Genomic DNA, 21,414 nt, shown 5'->3' with positions numbered 1-21,414 from the left:
CCATTGATTTCAGGCAGTCCACTATGCATGATTTAGTCAGATTTCACCCTGAAGTAACCATGCAACATTAAATTTCTTCAATTTAGGGTTTTATATTAGTGCTCATTGGTACTAGGGGTTCATGTGACCTTTAGCATATGACTGTAATATGTACAGCATATACATAGCATATATGTAGCCTTGGAAGGGAACCCAAGAGTTATCTAGTCCAACCCCTTGCAATGTAAGTCCAACCCCTTGCAATGTTTTTTGTAACTTGAATCCACTGGTTCAATGTGCTAGCTTCCAGAGCAGGAGAAAACAAACTTGCTCCATATGACAGCCCTTTAGATATTTGAATATGACTATACATGCAACTTTAGACATTTTGAAATGAGATTTTGCTACTAATTTCTATTTCAAAGCACAAAATGTTTTAACTTAAAGTTTCTACACAGCTTAAACAACTTGATAAATTCAACAAACATCATATTCAGGAATTTGTTTATTTTTGGTTTACAAACAAAGGCACCCAATATTTCTATTTTATAAAAGCTTATGATTTAAAATTTTGTTTTCAGAATCTGTTCCTACAGCAGAAAGCTACATTGCAGGGTAATGTTCTTCTATGGTCCCAAATTTTAAAGTTCTGGCACACCTTCTGAGTGATCCATTTCAGAATGCTCTTCTCTCACTTTAGATTGGATAGTTTCTTCAAGTCAATTAGACTTTTCAGACTAATACCCAAAATTATGAATCTTGTTTATGTTAATTAACAAGTCTGAAATTACTGAAGTTGCAACATTAGTATGAACACCAAAACTGAAGGAACCTTTACAATCTAGATTTATGTGGAATGCTAGAACATTATTGCGACATAGTTATGTTATTTCTTTGTATGAGAAAACTAGGTAACCATTCAAATTAAATGGAAATCCTAGGAATCCAATATGGCAGCCATACTGGAAGTTAAACTAGTGTGGAAAATTAAACAATTCCATCAGTTATTCAGAGATCTTTTAAAATCGTAGTATGGATCCCGGTGCAATTTTCTCAGCTGCATTAGCTTCAGGAGTAAGCAGTAATTTGTTCCATAAAAACAGTACAGTGAGAAAATGAACTCAGCATCTAAGCATCTTACAATTGCCTCTCACCAAGTTCAACCACACACACACATACATATATACACAAATCAAAGTGGCTTGTTGGGTTCCAGGCACCTTGTGCAAAAGTTTACAACGTACTAAAATGCCAAGTAAATATTCAAGTTCAATGAGAAAGAGTTACGGGAGCAGCTGTAGCAGATACAGTAGGAATATTGCACCCAACTGTAAAACCTTAAATCACTAAATCCACAATTTATTGTATTCCAACACTGTAACACCAGACTCACACACTTCTTAATAGTGTGGACTTCGACTATGTAACATTTTGTATCCCTGGAAAATTATATGCAGATCTTTTTTTAAAAAACAACAACTGTACATTAAAGTACTTAATAAGATAAAATATTTAAACTTCAACAAGGAAGCTCTCTCTCCAAAATCAGATGCACATTTGCATGAAAGAAGTTATATTTCCACAGCAGCAAGACATGCTCTATATGTGGAATTATAAGTATAGGATGCATGTGCTTCGCGTAACTCCTATGGTTCATTCAGGATTCATTCACAATTTACTTAGGCATATTAATAAAAAAAAACACCCAGGTATAATAGAAGTTAATCGGTTGCCACCACACAAGTATGGTAGATTATATCAAATAAAAAGAATGTTAATGATAGCAGAGAATTGTATGTAACTATGTTTAACAGCGTAAGATTTTAATATTATATGTACTTAATTAAATCTTAGAGCAAGGACTGTTGTAAATGCATTTTTCCTGGTAAAGCAACATGCAGAAAAATACATTTAACCTAGTACCTATTCAGCTATTTATATTTTCTTCATTTCTATTTTCACCATTCCCCCAAACTGTGCTGAGTTTTATTTAGCATAAATATCAATTTCACCCCTTCAGAAGTAGTGCTCGATAATTTGGTTTAAAATTCTGTAGGTAATTTAAGAAATGTGGCATTTCGTAAACAGATTTATGCTCTAAATCACTGAATAAAATTTCAAAGTTCCTGATTTCTTCTGCAATAAAAGGAAAATACTAGTGACTCGTAATGATGTGGTTCCCTTGTGTGCAACTTCCAAGGGATAAATTCACCTCTTCCCTTGGCCATACAAACAGTTCTAAGCCACAAGTCAGAAAAACATGCAGAGTAAAATGCTGTGTACCAGCTGCAGTTTTCCCCTTGAAGGATCCCTGCTTTTTCAAGTCAAGGGATTGGAAAGGAGGAGAGAAGAATAAAAGACTAACGAATGCCCAACTCACAATCATTTACAAAGATACCTCTCTCATAAGAATAACCAGACAAACCAGTTGCAATTTTAAAGTCTCAAATAAATAGCTCTACCATCTAAGCCAATAATTTGTTCACCTTAACTAAACACACTTATTTGCAATAAAAATTAAGTTTACTATGTTAAGGCAGATTTTAATTTCAATGCATTCCAGAATTGCACAGTTACACTGGTCAGTGGCCTAAAGTTCTTCCTCATACAGAGATATTAAATTCATTTGGATATTTAACCTACATATTTGCCTAATGACAGATTGATCCAGCACCAGCCATATGATCTCCACAGAAATACACAATTAAGCATCACGTGTACTGTACTGTATTTCACAATCCAGATCTAAAATTTCATGTTTTTACAAAAGACGAGATGAGTAGGTACATTTTAGGGCTTTATGCCATTAGACCACCATATGCATAGATGTCCTAATTCTAGAATTGCCATCTTTAATATCTCATAGTGCTGGATGCTCTGAAGTAAGAGAGAAACTTGTAACAGAGGCTAACGACAAAATACCAGATGTTTCTTGCCATTTGTGATCTTGCAATGAAAATACGCCAGATGAGGATCACAAGCACTGTATTGAAGCCATAACGAATGTTCCTTAGCCTAGGAAAGCAAGGAAAAACAAGATGTGAAAAACACAGGCTGACCCACAAGTAAAGTTAACAACTGTAAGATGAATTGGCACTTGATGCCCGCCCCTGTTGACTAATAAATTGAGAAGTCTAACAATCGGCTACTTGTATAAAGTATGCATTATACAATAAGCCAGCCTTTGTCAACTTGGTGCCCTCCAGATCTTTAGGTCATGCTGGCTGGAGCTGATGGAAGTCTGGAGTCTTAAAAATCTGAAGAGCATCACATTACCTATTCCTGCAATAAGGAAATAAGCTGCATCTTTTACCAGTAGATGTTTTCTTTCATGTTTGTCATAGAAGTCCCTACAGATAACCCAACCAGTAACGTTTTCAGCTAAGAAATGCCTGGCTCTGGTTTGCAAACTGGAGGGGAAATATCAGAATTCCCCCAGAATTCCTTACCCACCAATCCAGGAGTGGTTTCTAGAAGACAGGTACATAACTTACAAGTGTTGTGAGAAAAGAAGGGCAGCAGTTCTCCTTTCTTCACTGCATACCAATGCAATCTCGGAGCACAAATCAAAGCCTCAAATTATTCTTTACTATAGTAAAACTAAAAGTATCTAGGATATTTGTGGTCAGATTGATCATACTTTTGGAAGCTATTGTGAAGACAAATGTGTTTTTTCAGTTGCTGTACTTCTTGCTTAATGCCTATATGGTTTGGAAGGTAGACAACACAAAATGGAGTAAACATCCTAGTATATGTTATCTTTCTAGCCCATAGATCTGGGTTTGATCAAATCCTGGGATAAATTTAGAAACAACCTACCTAGGATTTTGAGAAAGGCAGCCTCAAAACTGGTAGAGCTTGCCACTGTTGACACCAAGAAAAGGGAAAGATGGCACCACTGTGCAATGACCAAAACTTGCAGCAACTGTGTGTCCAACTAATACAGTTGTGAAACATGACACAGACTGTGTGCTATGGTTGTAAGGTCTAACAGTTAATGATAATTACTGAAGTATAAATGTGTAATAATCATGACTTGTCAACTACCTGTAACAACAAGTCTTACAGTATTAAGTCAAACTTCACAAATGAAATGTAACTTTTAATTCTTAAGTCAAGAGCACAACAGATTAAACTGTTTCATAGCTAACATCATGTAAGAATGTATGTGCACAATACATTCATGATTTCCAGTCCAAAGTAGAGTCCAGTTTTAATAAACACCTGGGCCAAACCTGGATTTCTAGAGACTCCTTGTGACAAGACTTGTCAGTAAACCAGCTGAGATGGTAAGCCTTCCCCTGTTAAACCCTACATGTTGCAAAATTCTGAGCTTAGCTGCTCACCTACATACAAAAATCATGTTACAGCACTGTTTTTTATTTCATATCACAATAGAGCATATGGGTAACTCTAGATTTTTTGTGGTGTCACCCTTTTTTTTTTTAAGCTACCCAATATTACTGCAACTTTCCCCCCAGTCAAATTTAATTTGGAAAAGCAACAAGAATGGTGGGGTCATCAAGGAGATTAAATTTTCCATTTGTACAGGTTTATATACTTTACATTTTGTGATATTTTGACTTCTATGACTTCACAGCAGCTATATTGTTATACTCCAAAAGGAAAATTATCAGTAAACTTTTTTTTTACTTGCATATGGTGTCACAATTAACACCTTCCCTCAGGTATTATATCTGCATGAGAATTCTTTGATCCCCAAACCAGATGGATGCAGCATTACCCTCCTCTGCACCAGACATTAAAAGAGGCAGCAAGGTTTCAATTGCCATTACCTTCTAAAAAGTAAAGAATAAAGGTTGAGGGCAGAACTTGAAATCATGCTATAGTGAATTTCCCATCAGCACAAGCACCACAGCTTGCCAAGCAGAACAATCTCCTTTCTCGTGTGATATTATGGAGGCTCTCCTGACACCTGGCTCCACAAGTAAAATTATTTAGGGAGTATACTAGAAGGAAAAGCTATGTTGAACAAGTGGAAGCCCTTGTGCAGAGCTTGCACCGATTGGACTTGTTAGGTAAATTCCACCCATAAACTATACATACTTATTCAAGTGTTTCCGAGCTGCTGGGAGACCAGACATTTCCTCATTCAATACATATTTCTTCGTTCCCATGCAGTAATTTTCCATATATTCTGCCCAGTGTAGTTGTCGAACATCAAAATTAAAGGTCTGTCACAAAAAGAACGAACAGTATTATGCCAAACTTCACAAATGAAATGTAACTTTATTCTTAAATCAAGAGCACAACAGATGAAACTGTTTCATAGTTAATCAGCAACGCTGGGGAGAGGAATGCTGCGCTACTCTGCAGCCACCAAAACCTACCATACCCGGATTGCTTCTCCACCAGTGGTTGAAGCAGCAGGACAGGGGGAGGGGCGCCACCACTTTCATTTCCACTCCCTGAGGTGGCTGCTTCACAATACCTCACAGGTGGGTCGGATCTGCTGGACTACAACTCCCATCATCCCCAGTTGCTATGCTGGTTGGAGTTTATGGAAATTGGAGTCCAACAATGTATGGAGTAAACCATGATGGCTACCCCTGCTCTAAAGGCACCAATATTTACATCATTTCACATCCAAAGGTGCTCCCCACTATAACTCTACAAACTGTTAATCAAGAGACATGCAGAATCAACCTGAAAGGATGACACCCCCTCCCCACTTCAAGCTAACCGGGGCATTTAAATTTCCCCCTTTAAAAAGGTTTGTAGAGTTATAGTGTGGAGCACCTTTGGATGTGAAATGATGTAAATATTAGTGCCTGTAGAGCAAGTGTAGCCATCATAAGCCTGAATGGCCTGTGTGCTGATACAAACAGGGGGAGGGGTTAAAAGGGCATAGCTGATATTAGTTCTACCTCAGAGTAGGCAATAAAGCGGTGGTCCCTGTAGTCAGTCCTACATTGTAAGGTTGGAGAATGCATAGCCATTGTCACAATGAGCTTCTTTGTGAATTATGGGTGGAAGGGTAAAGAATCACAACCAAACCACACTGTGCTATTGAAGGAGCCCAAAGTAAGGTGGTGCCAGCAGAGAAACGATGTTGGTGCAGGGCTGGGGCACAGGACTGTGGACAATCACAGCACCCTAGTTCAGTGGCAGAGCACCTGCCTTGCATGCAGAAGGTCCTAAATTCAATCCCTAAATTCAATCCTTTAGAGATTCTGTTTCTGGTTAGAACTCATTGAGGCACTACAGTTCCAAGTTATCCTTGCTTTTGCCAACACGTAACAAGACTTAAAATAGGCACACATACTCTTAAAACTTTGTTACTGAATGTATTAATCCATAATCACAAACAGCTGCATATTAACAGTTTAGTCCTAGTTTATGTTAACACGCTGAACAGAAATTAGTCTCATAGCCTACTTATTGTTTTCAAGCAGATTTAAACTACTGAGCTATCTTGACATTAACCTTTTAATCTAAGATTAAAATGATTCAGTATCAGATACCTGCATAGAGTATGACAGTCTACATAATTTCAAAAAATAAAAATCTAGCTTCACCAATTGATCTCAATTTCAAATATTTAAAGTTCATTCAAACTCATTTGGATTAGCTGCACATATCAGGAATGCTAGTGCAGACAAGGTGTCTAGCATTGTAAATTAGTTTTTATAAAAGTTAAAGCAAAGAAAGGAACCAAGCACACGATTATACTATAGCTTGATTTTCTCCTATTTTCCCTGTCAGCTATTCTTTCTTTGAAAAGCTTGACATGTCAATAGTACAGTAAGTCATTGCTAAGACAAAAACAAATGTAACTTGCCTTTTTGTCTTCAGGACTCAGCTGGCTCATGAGCATATTGACGTTATCTGTGTTCCATTCCCAAGAATTACTGGTGAAATATTCTAGCAACATCATAGCCTTGTGAAGACGTGTTATTGTTTTCATCATCCTACAGTTCAGGGAAAGATGTTATTCAAGAAAATGACATTTGAAAAACTACATGTCTAAACTCAGATCCTCTAATTGTCTCCCAAGCCCAAGGCACTCAAGTAAATTTAACATAACTAGAATATTTCTGCATTGCATTTTAATAAATATTTTAAGGAAAATGATGAACTACATGCTTAGACAGTATAGTGAAAACTAGATTATAGAGAGAGACTTAATATGAAATAGATAGAGTTAAAGAAGAAGAGAAATATTATCTAGTAGTTTTCATTGGCGAGTCAAGAGGGGAAACACTGGATTCAAAAATTTATCTGTAACTTTCTGGCTTGACCAAAGTTTAGCCTCAATCTACAAAGGGCAAACTCCAGAAACAGATGTCCTTTCTCTATTTCTCCACCGCTCCCAGAAAACTATTTCTGTGGATAGCATCAAAGGGCAGCTCCCCTGCAACAAAAATTGCCCCTGAGTATAATTCTCACACAAATAATATGTTGGGTATTTATTTGAGAATCAACACACCAGATGCCCGCTCCCATTATTCCAGAGGCCAATAAGGAAAGTTTACATTACATAACAATTCTCCTTTCCAATATCATCACGTTACACCAACTGATGCAATGCAGTATGCCAGTTCAGATGTAAGGGTTTACTACATAATATGCAGAAATATTCTATCCATGTTCATTGCCTACCTGGGGCAACAATGAATAATTTGTCTGAATACAGTGCATTCTATTATTAGGATCAACATGGAAAGCAGCTTTTCTATTTTGAAAAATATGTTTATGTATAAATTTGAATCCAGGAAACTGAATATTCATTTTTTTTAATACATTTTTAGTACATTTGTAAGGAAAATTAAGTTCTGGTGCATATTGTCTTCCTAGAGCAACAACTTATTCCACTGGCACCGGCTAGCCACAGCCAAGAGCATACAGTGATTCTACACATACATTTCCAGCCTGATCCTTAAAATGGAAGGCACTGATGATAAAGAGCAAAGAAGAAGAGCAAAGGGGAAAGGGACGAGAAAATAAAATCAGCATCTGTATAAAACAGCTTTAGGAAAGACTGTGGTTGTTTGCCTATACTGAGCAGGATGGTCAAATTCTACTGTGTGTAAAATATTTTATAATTTAAATAAAAGAAGTATGTTTTGGGGAAAGCTATTTAACAGGAAGAACTACATCCCAAATACAAATAACTACCTACCAGAAAAGCAATACAAGACAATGAAACTATGCAACACTTTTTCCTATTAGGATTTTTTTTTATACATTTCTTCTAAGGACCTAAAATGTGTCTGAACTACAACAAGGGAACTTGTGCAGCTCACCCATATTATGAAAAGCTTAGCCAGAGCTCTTCTTTCCAAACATTCATAAGCACAAAAGTCAGAAGAACAGAAAAATACTGACTATAAAGATTTTTAGCAGTAATTAAAAAATGCATTACATTCAAGTGCACTTGAGGTTAAGGACGCAAGCTTACTAAGAGTGAGTATTTTACTTTCTAGATGAACAATTTTGAGTTTCAATTCCCTGGGCGACATCCAATGGGGCTTCTCACCAGCAGAATTGATTTCTTCTGGCATAACAGGAGTTCCTCTTCCCTTCCCTGAACTGCCTCAAAATCTGCTCTGGAGGGCTGTGAGTCACTGGACCAGAGTTGGAGAGGAAGAAATAGAAAGTCTGCTCTCACAGACTTCGCTCTCCCCTGGCTACACTTTCAAGGCACTCCACAAAAGGAAGGAAGTGGGAATATTGGTAGCTTGGTACTTTTTGCTATGACATAAATGCTACTGATTTAAGCTAACCCCAACTGTGGCCGCTGTACCAAATACCCCCTCTCCTCCCCACACATGCTGCTGCACCAGTGAGAGGTTAAGCAGTACAACTTCTTTTTCTCTGTATTGAATCTCCAACCATCCAGCTTCAATGGATGAACACAGCTTCTAGTATTAAGCAGGGGAGCATACATGTGGGCCAGATTCAACCAAAGACTTCTGCTAGGGCAACAGCACTTCCCCTCCTTCCCCTAGTTGCTCCTAGAGGGGTTGGGAGAGAACCCCCAGAACAGCACAGGGGAGATGACAAGGGGGAAACCTACCATCTGGCAAGCTGAAATGATTTCACTAACACAACGCTTTCCATAGTGAAATGTTTCTTTAGCTTTCTCTTTAGAATCTTTAGCTTTCTCTTTAGAATGCTTTCATAGGTTAATTTTCATAGGAAATGATCTAATACACCCACTGAAGACCCCCGTTTCCAAAAAGCCTATATTGAGAAACACCTTTGTGCGTTGTGGAGTCTTCTAATGTGTGCTGTAGGTCAACACAGAATGCTAGCTAGGTCTTTTACTGCAATTCTGAAGATTCCCTAAAATACGTTCAACATTTTCTCTTCAACCACAGGTGTAAAATCAGGAGTGGTAGGCAAACTGTTTCTACTGATGTTTTCCTACCATTACTGAACTAATGAGATACTGAGCAGTGTTAATCTCATAAGGAACTCGATGATGGTCTGGAAAAGTAACAAAAAACAGTACAAAGCTATGCATATCTAGCCAGAAGTAAGTCCCACTGAGCTTTACTCCCAGGTCATTTGTATAGCAGCAGCAGATGCCCAGTGGTTTCCAGATGTTGTTGGACTCAATCTCCCATCAGCCCCTGTCAGCCTGGCCAATGCCCATCCATAATGTAAAGGACTGAAGCCTAAAGTCTTGTACATAGATAAGAATGTTGTTCTACATACATAAATACATACATAAAATTTATGTAACTGGCAAGAATGTTAAAGTTCTTCCAAAACCAATAGAGCAAATTCCTCTGGATCAGTGCAACAGAGCAGAAGCATGCCTTTATGTGTAGCAAGTCTACTTTGATGGACCTGAGAAGCTGGTATTGGCAGCTGAGAGAATGGCATAAAGTCACCAAATTCCAAAGATGTAGGCATAATACTTGCCCATGCTTCCACAATAGCCATCAAGACAATGCCACAAGCAATAAAGCATAACAAGCATTATTTCTGTGCATGAACTAACTTTTGGTAAAATATGCTGATGCTGTCACAGAACATGGACAAGTTTTATGCTGGAGCTTCTAAAGTCAATAGAGGACATACCAAAATATGCATTTGTGTTTTTTTAAAAAAGTAGTAGTATTGCAATTGCTAATTTAACTTTGAAAATAACAGAACTTGACAGTTCCTCTGTTCCCTCAGATCTCAGTGGTGATTGTTGTTGTGCAGTTTGAACATCCATTCTGCAAAAGAAAGCTTGAAAATCGTGCCATTTTAAAACTATAAAATAGGAAGAATAAAACTATGCAATTTTGACGAGTTAAAGTAAACTTTTTGCTTACTTAAAAAAGGTAGCCAGAAGAATTATAAGCCGAATGTCAGTGAGATAAAATGTGTTAAGTGACTTGTATCATCCATTAAAAAAAACACAAGTACACCATGATTGTCATCTATATTTATACAGATGGCAATATATATTTATATATTTATTTATCTCTTACATCTCCTTGCCCTCCCATTCCATTTCAGCTTATAATTTCAATAACAGTGCTAGAGTGGAATGATTCAAAAGACTTAGAAAATGGCTGGGACTGTTAGATTCATTGTAAGAAAATGAACTTCAAACAATCACTAAGTCCTAAGAAACACCCAGCTCTTTTACTGTTATTGTTGATGCTTCTATTAGTAAATTTACAGAAGAAGCTCATGCCATTGATCTACACCGCCAAAAAGCTTCCATCACCTTTCCAGCAAAGTATTAGCCCTTTCCTTCTTACCACGGTTTCTGACCTGTCAACCTTAGAACAACATCGTATAACAACGCAGGAAGTATGTGACCGACTGTAGTCCAATAATGATGTTTAAGGGGGTTGGACTGGAGTTTAACATTGGGACGCCTTATTGCTTGTTCTAAAGGATTCCTCTTGAATGTCAAATTTATGTAACTCTCTGTAGGAAAAATAAGGGTCACAATGTTTTGAGCAGCTCTTGTTCAAAGAATGAACCCACAGTTAGGTAGCAAATTCAACAGCCTTAGACATCTTGATGGTTTAGCTACTTAGCACATTATCCATACTACACCATTTTCATGGCCTGAAGTCAAACATCTCTGTGGATTTAGTGGCACATTCAATCATAATAACAAATAACATGTTAATGTGTTAATCATGTAAACATGGGTTTGTCATGAGGAACAGAAGACAGAGCTAGTCACCATTACCTTGGGCTTCTTCCTGTAATCCTGAGGTAGATATCATACAGGAATGCTGGGGCCTTATGGCTTACAGCAATCCAGTAGTGATATAAAAGGTGATTGGAGGTTAGATTTACATTGGGCCGTCTGAAGGCCTGTTCGAGAGGGTTCCTCTTGAAAGTGGATATTACATGGTATTCTAAGAAAGAAAAGTTGTGTAACAGCTTTGATAATAACCATTTAAATGTAATGGACTTCCATGGACATAACATACAAGTACTATTCTCAATGAATCAAAGCACATCTTTCGTACACATCTTTCACTAATTAGCAATGTTCAGCATTCATTCGGTTCAACTGTCAAGCCTAAGTAGACTCTCTCACTGGAATTCTTTTGGTGCTTTTAAGTGCTCCACTGACTGCAGCTTCATTTCCTGTTCTGTGCTCTCTCTGTTCCTCTTTCCTACTTAATTATTAACCTTGTGTTTGTAAATAATTGCAAATAGAGCTCCACTGGCTGACACTATGCTATGACCTATGTATCACACAACAATTTGTAAGTTGCATTACAGATTAACCCAACATTTTTAATTAGCTCAGGTATCAAACACATCTGAATTAAATTCAGGAATTGTTTATTAAGGTTTATTTTGGTTTCTCAGACTGAAGGCCTGAATCTGTAATCTTGTACTGTCTTAACCCAACTTCCAGTGAAATAAAGAAGTGTTCCTACAGTAAAAAGGAAGTCCTTCAGAAGAGGAAGATTTATGCACTGCTTTTGACATTCTGACTAGACAGAAAGAAGATGGTAAAGAATAATGTTAAGATTATATGCAGGCTATTAATTACCTGGGAAGAGATGCTGTAAAAAATAATAATCCAGAGATGTAAAACTTTAAACAAATTATGTTAGTACGGTTACAAATTGGAAAATAACTTAGTCCTATGTAACTGCTTTTTTTATGTATCACTGATTCCTCAAAACTCAGCGAATCCCATTTTCTCATGGGCTGTAAGTTAGATAAACTAGTTTTACCCACCCACCGCTATCCATCAACTGCTGCTACTCAATATCTAGCCTTGAAACATTTTTTTCTCCTTACAGCTTATCTTTCTCATATTTTAAGCATTTAACTAATGCTCATTGCTTTTGTTTTAACATTTTAGTGTAAGCCACTTTATGAGGTTTGCTTGAAAAGCTACACAGTGGTATCTTGATTCTTGAATGGCTTGGCCCCCGAACAAATCGGCTCCGGAACGCTGCAAACCCGGAAGTGTTCTGGTTTGTGAATGTTTTTTGGAACCCAAATGTCCGATGTGGCTTCCGCTTGACTGCAGGAAGCTCCTGCAGCCAACTGGAAACCATGCCTTGATTTTCAAATGGTTTTGGGAGTCGAATGGATTCAGTTCGAGAACCAAGGTACCACTGTACATATAATGCCTGCAAACTCCACACTGGTGCAGAACTGCAACTCTTGGCCCTCTTCCCTTTAAGAATCATTATAATGTGCTTTGCTCTGATGTTATAACTCTGATCAAAGTACTGCTATCAATTGCAGTCCAATACTTAAGTAAAACCAGGTGTGTATATACACTGTGCTAAAAAAAAATGTAGGAGCAGTTCAATTTGGTAGAAAAATTGAAATATGTGGGCTGAATAAGTTATGAAAATCTGCTTAATGTTTACATTGTTTTGAGTTATTTATTTTATATTTTTCACTATTTTGCATATTTTGTTCTAGAATCATGGTTAAACCAAAAGGAGTTCTACAGACTACTAGGCTCTGCCCTCAAACCACTGGTAAATCTCAATCACCATTCTGCCCTCTGTGATTTCAGCAGCTATTACCCTCACACTGAAACACTGCTTTGAAGCTGTTTAAGGGTTACATGTTCTCTCTGAAAACTCATGCATTTCTGTGGAACCACAGCATAAACACACACACCACTAAGTAAAGCCTCTTTTATACTATATTGCATTTTTATTACTTTTGTAATGCTTTAAAAAGGCAAATATATATATTTGAAATATTTGGTACACATTGCTCTAACACTACATGCATACACTAAAATGCTGTGTCACACAATGTATTTTCAAGCATACGTAGCAAAACAATCTTCTCCCCTATGAGCTTAATGGTTCTAGCAGTCTAGAAGGACAAGTATCTATGGAGAGAGCAAATTTATTTGAAAAGCTGCCCCCAATCAGAAAGCAGGGACAAATCAACGCTTGGTCCTTTAAAAGCAATTCTTATTTTTTTTTTAGTGAATCTTCATGCATGGCTTTCTAAAGGTTCACCAATAAGTTAATTTATTAAACTGCAGAGGGAAAAAAAGAAGGCATACCAACTTCACCCCAATGGAAGGGATTGGTGCCACCTGTAGTACAGTTGTATACCATAATATTTCTTGGTCTGAAAAACAAAAATTAGTTAAATTATTTTCTATATTATCATTCCTCTTTAGACAAAAGAATAGTTCACATAATAAAAAGCAAAAAAAGAAGAAGGTAAAAGTAGCTAACCAATACCACAGCAAATAAAGGGAAAGGTAAAGGGACCCCTGACCATTAGGTCCAGTCATGACCGACTCTGGGGTTGTGGCGCCCATCTCACTTTATTGGCCAAGGGAGCCAGCATACAGCTTCCGGGTCATGTGGCCAGCATGACTAAACCGCTTCTGGCAAACCAGAGCAGTGTCCAAGTCACATTGCTTCCTCTTGTGTTTCTTCTCTAGAACTTCTGGAATACTTCAAAGTAATCAGTATTGGGGCATGGAAGCCTCACATAGGAGAGTATTCCAGCATTACAATGCTGCCACCCAAAACTTTCACATTTAACCGAGGGCAAAGGCAAGGAGTTCACAAAGCTCCCAGGGACTGCCCGCTAGGATTCTGAAGAGAAGCAATGGGAACTAAACTGCCACACGTCCACATCTGAAGAGAAATGGAGTCAGTAATCAGGGTAGGTAGACTATGTTGCAACACCATCATTCCCCAGAAAATTAATAACTCATTCCCTCTTATCTATGGATACAGATGAGTTTACCCCAAATATGGTTTAAACTGAAACAAATAATGTGTAGTTAGTGCAGCTAGAGTGATGCAGCCCCTATACACGGATGTCTGAACTGCTGCAGAGGTCTCTGGGGTTCTGTCACTTTACATCTGGAGAGACACTAGCAAGATCTGAAGTGGAGTGAAGTTGTGCTCAGTATAGGTTGCCTCCAATCCTGCTTGCACTGCTGTCTTTGTGAAGCAAAAGCATGCCAGAGAAGTCCTAGCAACAATGCAGGGGCTTCTCAGGAAAAAAACTGTGCAATTTGCCACTGTTTGACGCTTGTCCAGAACACCCCTTGAGCTGTATGCCCCTGAGCCCTGTACTAAATTTGGGGCACGAGACAGTCGCAATGGTAACGGAGGCAATAAGAGTTCCTTGTGGCTACAGAAACAGAAACCACAATCACATATTGATGTAAGCAAATCATTTACTATCATAAGACCACCGCTTAGTCAATTTTAAAAAAATGCATTGTCACCTGTTATACCTATTAACTCCGGAATACCAGGCAGCAGCTATTGTTGCGTTGATGACTACATCTACTGGAATAAGATCCGCAACTGCATTGTTTGAGGCTCGCATCGTTCGAAGGATTCCTTTTCCTGCCTTAAAACAAAAGGTACAAGATAAGAAAGCCATTTCAAGCCACTATAGCTTTTCAGAAAAATATATTTGGCCTACATTTTAACTTTTACTTACAGCAATAAAAAGGCCACTAGGTCCATTAAAGTTATCAATCCATCCCTGTTTGGAAACAAAGCATAAGGAAGATTTACTGGCTTAATTGCTATGAAAATAAACTGGGAATCATTTAGCAACTGAGTAAATGTCACAGTATTTCCATTTTTTATTTACAATACAATTTTATATTTATATATACTGCCATATGCATACACAGTATATAAACATTTTTTCTTTTCTGCAAACAATGTTTTTGGAGAAGAAAAATCAATGGGGTAAGAAGAGGAAGACATTAACTGTTTCAGTCATATTAAGAAAGCATTTTCAAAACAATTCACAAATATATTAATTCCATAGCATAACTATGCAGTTTTCACAAAACATTTTTTTCATTCAACAAGTAAAATATTTAACAATAAACTACTTTAGAAATGTATGAATAGTCACTATGCTAAGAATAAGCCCATTGGCTCATTGCTTGCTGATTTATCATTAGGCAAGAACCATTTCTTCTGAGATAATTAAAATGTTTCCATAAGAAACTCAAGGAGTAGCAACTGTAATATGGGAAGTGATACTAAGTGTAAGGGTATTATTTGGAAGAAAGTCTTATTTAGGCATAGGCAAACTCGGCCCTCCAGAAGTTTTGAGACTACAATTACCATCATCCCTGACCACTGGTCCTGTTAGCTAGGGCTGGTGGGAGTTGTAGTCCCAAAACATCTGGAGGGCCGAGTTTGCCTATGCCTGGTCTTGTTGATCATGTAACATTGTGATTGTATGTTACTCCTCTTATTACAGGCATAAGGTGTGCAGTACTGATAAACCATAAGCCCCAAGTAGTGCTTCCTTATGGCCCACATCCATTTATCACTTAGCTTCCTTTACACAAGATTTTAAAAGAGATGGCTTAGACTGATCCGGAGTCAATGTATTATCTGCTTTTCACACAGCCCTGGCCTGTGTCTTAGTAATAAAGACTGAATCAATAGTAAATAATGACTAAGAAATTTTGCTATAAAAAGGTTAAGGTTGACTTACTGGGAAAGGCTCCTTCCAGCTGGCACCCACAATTGATGGCCTTATAATGGCTACATTTAGTTTTGTACCTTCCAGTTGCACAATGTATTCTGCTAAGGCTTTTGTATATGTATAAGTATTAGGCCTGTCTCCTATTAGTTTTGGTGTAATATCATTCACTAGGCTGTCATCCATCCACCTAAAGAAATAAACATATTTATTCATTCATATCCTATCAGTCAACTCAAAAGCACCAAAGATGGCTAATAAAATCTGTTCTTCATGAAAAAAATCAAAGTTATATATATATTTTAAAATACGACCACTTAAAAAGTTTAAAAGAAGTTTGGAAAAGCTTTTCTAGTCTGTGGAGGGTTAGAGTCAAAAGTCTCTCACTCAGCCTGTTGCAGGTCCAGCTGAACAGGGTGGGCACTGGCATCATGCTGGAGGGGAATTCATGAAACTCAAAGCAGTCATGTTTCCCCTGGGCAACCTTGGATTACTCATAATTGTAGCTCATTTTTAAACAAAGAATGACATCTTAACAAAACTTGACAACTCATTTGTTACTGAAATTCTGAATGGCCACGATTTAGGTGTCATTTGTGTTAACACATTTGTGTTATTTGTGCATTAACTGCACAAAGAAGGAAATGTACCAGACTGAGATGTTACTTCAGTGTTGACTATAAGAACATTTAAAGATCCCACAAGAGTTCATGCTCTTTTGGTTTCATTTTCCTTTCATACACTTTTGGTTGACGCTGCTACTTCATTGCTGTAGTCATTATTTACACTTGAAACAGAATACCTAAAGTGATGCAATTTTTACTCACGGAAATTCCATTAGGAAAATATGCTCCTTTTTATAGTTCAATACAATTTTTAAAAAAATATTTCCTAATTTATCTTCCATCTGAAACAATTATATTGAACAGCAGATTACAGAAACTGGTTTCTAGTTTAAGACGTATTTTGATGCCTTAACCCCATTCTGCTTTTCAGTAGCAAACCCTGAGTCATAAGGTAGACTTTCCTTTTTTCTAGCCAATGTATTTCAGAGAGAAGGCATTTGCAAATAAGCCCTACTTTTCTAATTGCTAAAAATCACCTTAGCATATGGCCAAGATCAGAACCAGCAATGTTCAATCCATTCTCATTTTGTATCAGCTATAAAAAAACTTTCCAACATTTTTCAGTTTTGAAAGCATGAAATAAAAGGGGAGGGAAGCATTAGACACATACTCTAAGGAATCTATTAATTTCTTAGGATCAACAGGGGGTGGATAGACCACTTCCTCAATGTGTTTTCGGTTGCAGTATGCAAATGCTGTTGAAACATGGATAAACACATCTAGATTCTTCATTTTCTGGGCCAAGAAGAGAAGTTGTTGTGTCGCAATTACATTGAGCTGAACAGCATCTCTGTTGAGAGAGAGAGAGAGAAAAAAAACAAGTGTACTAAACAGTACTTTCAGGTATCCAAACTCAACATGTATGCACAACAAGATTCCTTTGTGATTTGCTGTCTCCTAGCTGTTCAGGAAACATAGCCTGGTCAAATCCAGCTGCTACTAGTGTATCTGCTGAAAACCAACAGGATCTTTTGTGTCAACAGATGGAAAAGGCAAGTGTTTCCAGTAGCATGCAGCTCACCTCTAATCTTCTTGGCACACTTCTATCCAAATCCCCCATTCTCCTCTTACAAAGTATAAGAAGCTTTATGTTTTCTTAGGTTGGGAGGGTACTCAATAACGTGGTTCCAAAACTTCCCTCACAACAGCACAGACTAACATTTCTTACAAATTGAGCATTAGGCTTTTCTTATCAACTAAATGATGCCAAAATCAAGTATATTATATTCTTCAAATGACGCAGGTCACATATTTGCTGTAAATAAAAAGAAGGTGACACTGGGACAATGAACAGATATCTAGTCCAAGCGTCACATGTCACATAAACTGAACCCCACTATTTGCAGGTCCTTGTTTAAAGGCAATCATTACACACAATAATACACAAACAGGAGACAGTGTTGAAAATCTAGGCTGGGTGCTATGAGAAAGGATGAAGGCAATGAGTGAGAAAACAGGACTAGAGACATAAAGATGTGAAGTAAGCAGAAGATTCAGCACGTTATCTCTCTCCTCAGATTACAGACACCACAGTAAGAGGATGGAATTCATTTCAATCTGAAGAGAGAAAGATCGCTAACTTAATTCTAGAGAGACTACTGCAGTCAAGTTGTGACAAGAAAAAAATAAGTCTATCTTGGAAGCATCAAAACCCTTAGGCAATACTTAAGTAATTCCAAGATAAAGAAACAATAAAACTTTGATTAGATGCAAACTTCTGAACTTGTGCGTTATACGTGCAATAATAAAACTGAGCCACAGGCCTCCTCCTTTAATATCTATCACTCAATGAAAGAATCAGTTAATCAAGTAATCCAAGAGTCGGAACACCTGAACTACCTCAGCCAGATTAAATATGCAACAATTTGCTTTACACCCAGCTAGTAAAAAGTTTTGGAGCTACAACACTCTATACCGTACACTAGACTGCACCAAAAAACACAATGCAAAAGAAGATGCCTACCATAATGGGAATGTGTATGAAGCAACAGAGAATGAGACATACCACTTTTGAATTTTGTTTCTAAACTGGTACCGCTCCATTTCACACAACTGTCAAATGAAAAGTTGGGCTAATACCTTTTACACTTCCCTTTTCTAAAGTTTGAAGTGCATAGAATGAATGCATATGTTCTTATTGTGAGCCGAAAGCATTTAGGCAACCAGGGATAAAGCATTTACTTCTTTTATAAAGGTTACAAGATGACTACGGTAGCTTTAAAAAGGGAACCAGAACATATTAAATTAATAGTTCAGACTCACCTTAGAATTTCATTGAATCTTACAGTAGCAGCACAGTGGAATATAATGTTAGTGCAGTTTATGAGGTTCTCCTTGTCTTCCTCACTAAGGGCCATGTCTACTTCTGTAAGGTCACTGGCAACTGCTATAATTTTTTCATTAAATTCCGGCTGTTCATCTCTCAATCTGTCAAAGAGCTGTCAAAAGAAAACAGGACCAAATATAGCTAAGAGTGAATATACAAGGTCAAAAGAAAGTGTAATGACCACAAGGCAAGAATACATACATATTCCTCGCTCAACTGTTGCAGTATTTTCTTTCCTCAAAAGAAGCTTTTGAGGGGCAACTTACTCAAGTATATGCAACTAATTCCGTATTCAAAGCAAAGCCTTTTACATTATGCATATTAAAAGGCTTTATATTTCTTTTAAAAAATCAAAGTATTTTGAATGTTACAACAAACTGTTTTCATCCATTTCAACCGCTAAATATATCTCTACACCAAATGGCAGCAATGGACAATGCTGATGGGTATGGTTTTCTTTGAGAAATAATTTCTTCCATCTACAAAGAATCTGAATAGGAATAAAACAAGTTCCTCAGTTTAATCTTTATATATTCCTGAAGAGCTTTCTTGCTGGGATTATTACTGAGTTTCACTGCCTACTTCAAAACCTATGCAGACTAGCATAGCTAAGTTCTGTTTACATGCAAAAACAGTGTTAACTGTGGAGTTAGTATTTCGCTTACATGTTGAAATCCATGGTCTAAACCATGGGTGGTAGCTTTTTTAGGGTCCAGGTTCAACCTTGATTATAACTCCAGGGACGACAATGCCAACAATGAGTATGCTCCCTGCACTCTGTCCCTCCTCTCCAAACACTCACTTACATGAATGCCTATGCACACACAGGTGCTCCATTCATCTAGTGGTTGATCTGGTGACCCGGGAAGGGCAATTTACATCCCCAACAGGGCAATGTGTTGGGCAGAAAGGTTCAATCTCAGCACTTTCTTTTGCTGTCTCTGTCAAAATCAGTGAGGTCTTGGGGAGTCAGAAATAACTGCTTGATGGACAGATGAGGCTCCCAGGCCAGAGGCTAACCACCCCCACTGGATACAAAGCCAGTCCAGCCACTGGAAGTGGCCTTATCCAGGTTTAGAGCCAGTGCAGCAAACAAACAACAATCAATTATGCAGAAAACAGCACTGTAATATTCAGCATTGGCTGTCATGAGTAGCAGATATAGTAATGGCTCAGCAACTCTGTTTTGCCCCACTGCTCCTTAGATGAGAGATAGAATTGCTCAGTTCACCAGTTTACTCTTTTTCATATATAAAAAGAGATAGGAGGTTAAAAACACTGCTAAAAATAAATCCATTTCAAGTAAGATCCATCTCTACACACTTAAAGTATTGATACAAAGTAGTATTAGTTTCTCCTGCAATTTAATGTTACAATTAACTATGGATGAGAAAGGAGTTAGCTAGTTAATACTTATAGCTCTGGTAGCATGCCCCTTGTGGAAAAATGTAAATTGTATTTCAGCCCACTGAAATTGCTATTGTGGCCTAGGACACGTATCACTAATTATGTTAGGTTGCTACTTGGTTAGAATGAGCACTCCAAAATTTATACCCTGTACAGACCTTTTATCTATATAATATATTGGGAAAACAAGTATCCATCAGGATCTAACATTAGCACATGGTACTTCAAATTTACACAATGGTCTAAACTACAGAGCCCAATATAACAGGCATGTTCCATGCAATCTGTACACCATTTCATATATGAATGAGCTTACATGCACGGGACCCTGCAAGCGTAGTCTTATGGATGGCACCAATCCAAATTCGCCCAGGCAGGTACAGTGCAATCAGAAGCACAATGTATGTAGTTTAACAGCACAAATCTAAGGGGATAACTATGTGAGATGGCAACACACACATTCCTCTGTGACAAATGTATTTTAAAAAGTTTTCTGTATCACTGTTACTCTGGATGAGAGACTAAAAAATGCTTCCTAGTTGATTTTACTATTGATACAAATGGTCTGGATGTAAATTCGCTGTACTAAGAAAATGCAGCTTCAAATCTACAAATTATCACATACTAGAGTCCCACCACATAACATGTGGCTCTCATGGCCCATGGAATGAAAAGTTCTCCATCCCTGCACTACCACACGTATTCTCACTATTATTCAAAACTTTGTTAGAATATTCTTTTTAATGTCAAGTTCAACATAGCCATTTTATGGAATGATACCTTGCAGCTGATCATTTCCTCCACGCGTTCTTGAGAATTCTTCCCTGCTTTGTGTCTAACCAACACATAAACCGTTTTCACCTTCGGACAGGACCTTAGTAGCTTTTCCAGAAGAACTTTTCCCATGAAGCCAGTAGCTCCAGTGAGCAGGACATTCTTGCCTTCATAGTATTCTGGGATGGATACCATCATGACCTTAAGAGAATTTAAGAGTAAGTTACGAGTTTGCATCCATACTGGCCCTTAATCACATTTTATCTGCTAAATTCTTGCCCAATTACATTTGAAATTCCATTTTTACAGAAACACAATATTCAGCCTAGGATAAATGGTATGACCTCTAGTTGCTGCTAACCATTTTCCTTAAACAAACAACACTCAGAT

At 37.6% G+C, this 21,414-nt stretch overlaps 1 protein-coding gene across 22 annotated transcripts in view; it reads right to left on the bottom strand.

The window, feature by feature from the left end:
• Nucleotides 1–466: 466 nt before the first annotated feature.
• Nucleotides 467–21,414, bottom strand: part of FAR1 (fatty acyl-CoA reductase 1) — a 36,489-nt gene continuing 15,541 nt past the window's right edge. For 7 of the 22 annotated variants that reach the window (XM_083420850.1, XM_083420867.1, XM_083420864.1 and 4 more), the window contains 11 exons: nucleotides 21,031–21,225; nucleotides 18,780–18,955; nucleotides 17,128–17,307; nucleotides 15,904–16,081; nucleotides 14,881–14,925; nucleotides 14,660–14,787; nucleotides 13,469–13,536; nucleotides 11,150–11,321; nucleotides 6,782–6,911; nucleotides 5,047–5,174; nucleotides 467–2,994 (listed from right to left, as the gene is read on the bottom strand). In XM_083420850.1, coding sequence (XP_083276976.1) covers nucleotides 2,832–2,994; nucleotides 5,047–5,174; nucleotides 6,782–6,911; nucleotides 11,150–11,321; nucleotides 13,469–13,536; nucleotides 14,660–14,787; nucleotides 14,881–14,925; nucleotides 15,904–16,081; nucleotides 17,128–17,307; nucleotides 18,780–18,955; nucleotides 21,031–21,222 — 1,560 coding nt within the window. In that variant the 5' untranslated portion in view covers nucleotides 21,223–21,225 and the 3' untranslated portion in view covers nucleotides 467–2,831. Of the gene's footprint in view, nucleotides 2,995–5,046; nucleotides 5,175–6,781; nucleotides 6,912–10,706; nucleotides 10,879–11,149; nucleotides 11,322–13,468; nucleotides 13,537–14,659; nucleotides 14,788–14,880; nucleotides 14,926–15,903; nucleotides 16,082–17,127; nucleotides 17,308–18,779; nucleotides 18,956–21,030; nucleotides 21,226–21,414 lie in introns of all 22 variants that reach the window. The other 15 variants (XM_083420858.1, XM_083420856.1, XM_083420857.1 and 12 more) reach the window with 3 other exon arrangements.

Source organism: Podarcis tiliguerta, assembly GCF_965153285.1.
Source record: "Podarcis tiliguerta genome assembly, chromosome: 1".
Lineage (NCBI taxonomy): Eukaryota > Metazoa > Chordata > Lepidosauria > Squamata > Lacertidae > Podarcis > Podarcis tiliguerta.
The sequence above is the reverse complement of the archived record's forward strand: the minus strand, read 5'-3'. Positions and strand labels throughout refer to the sequence as shown.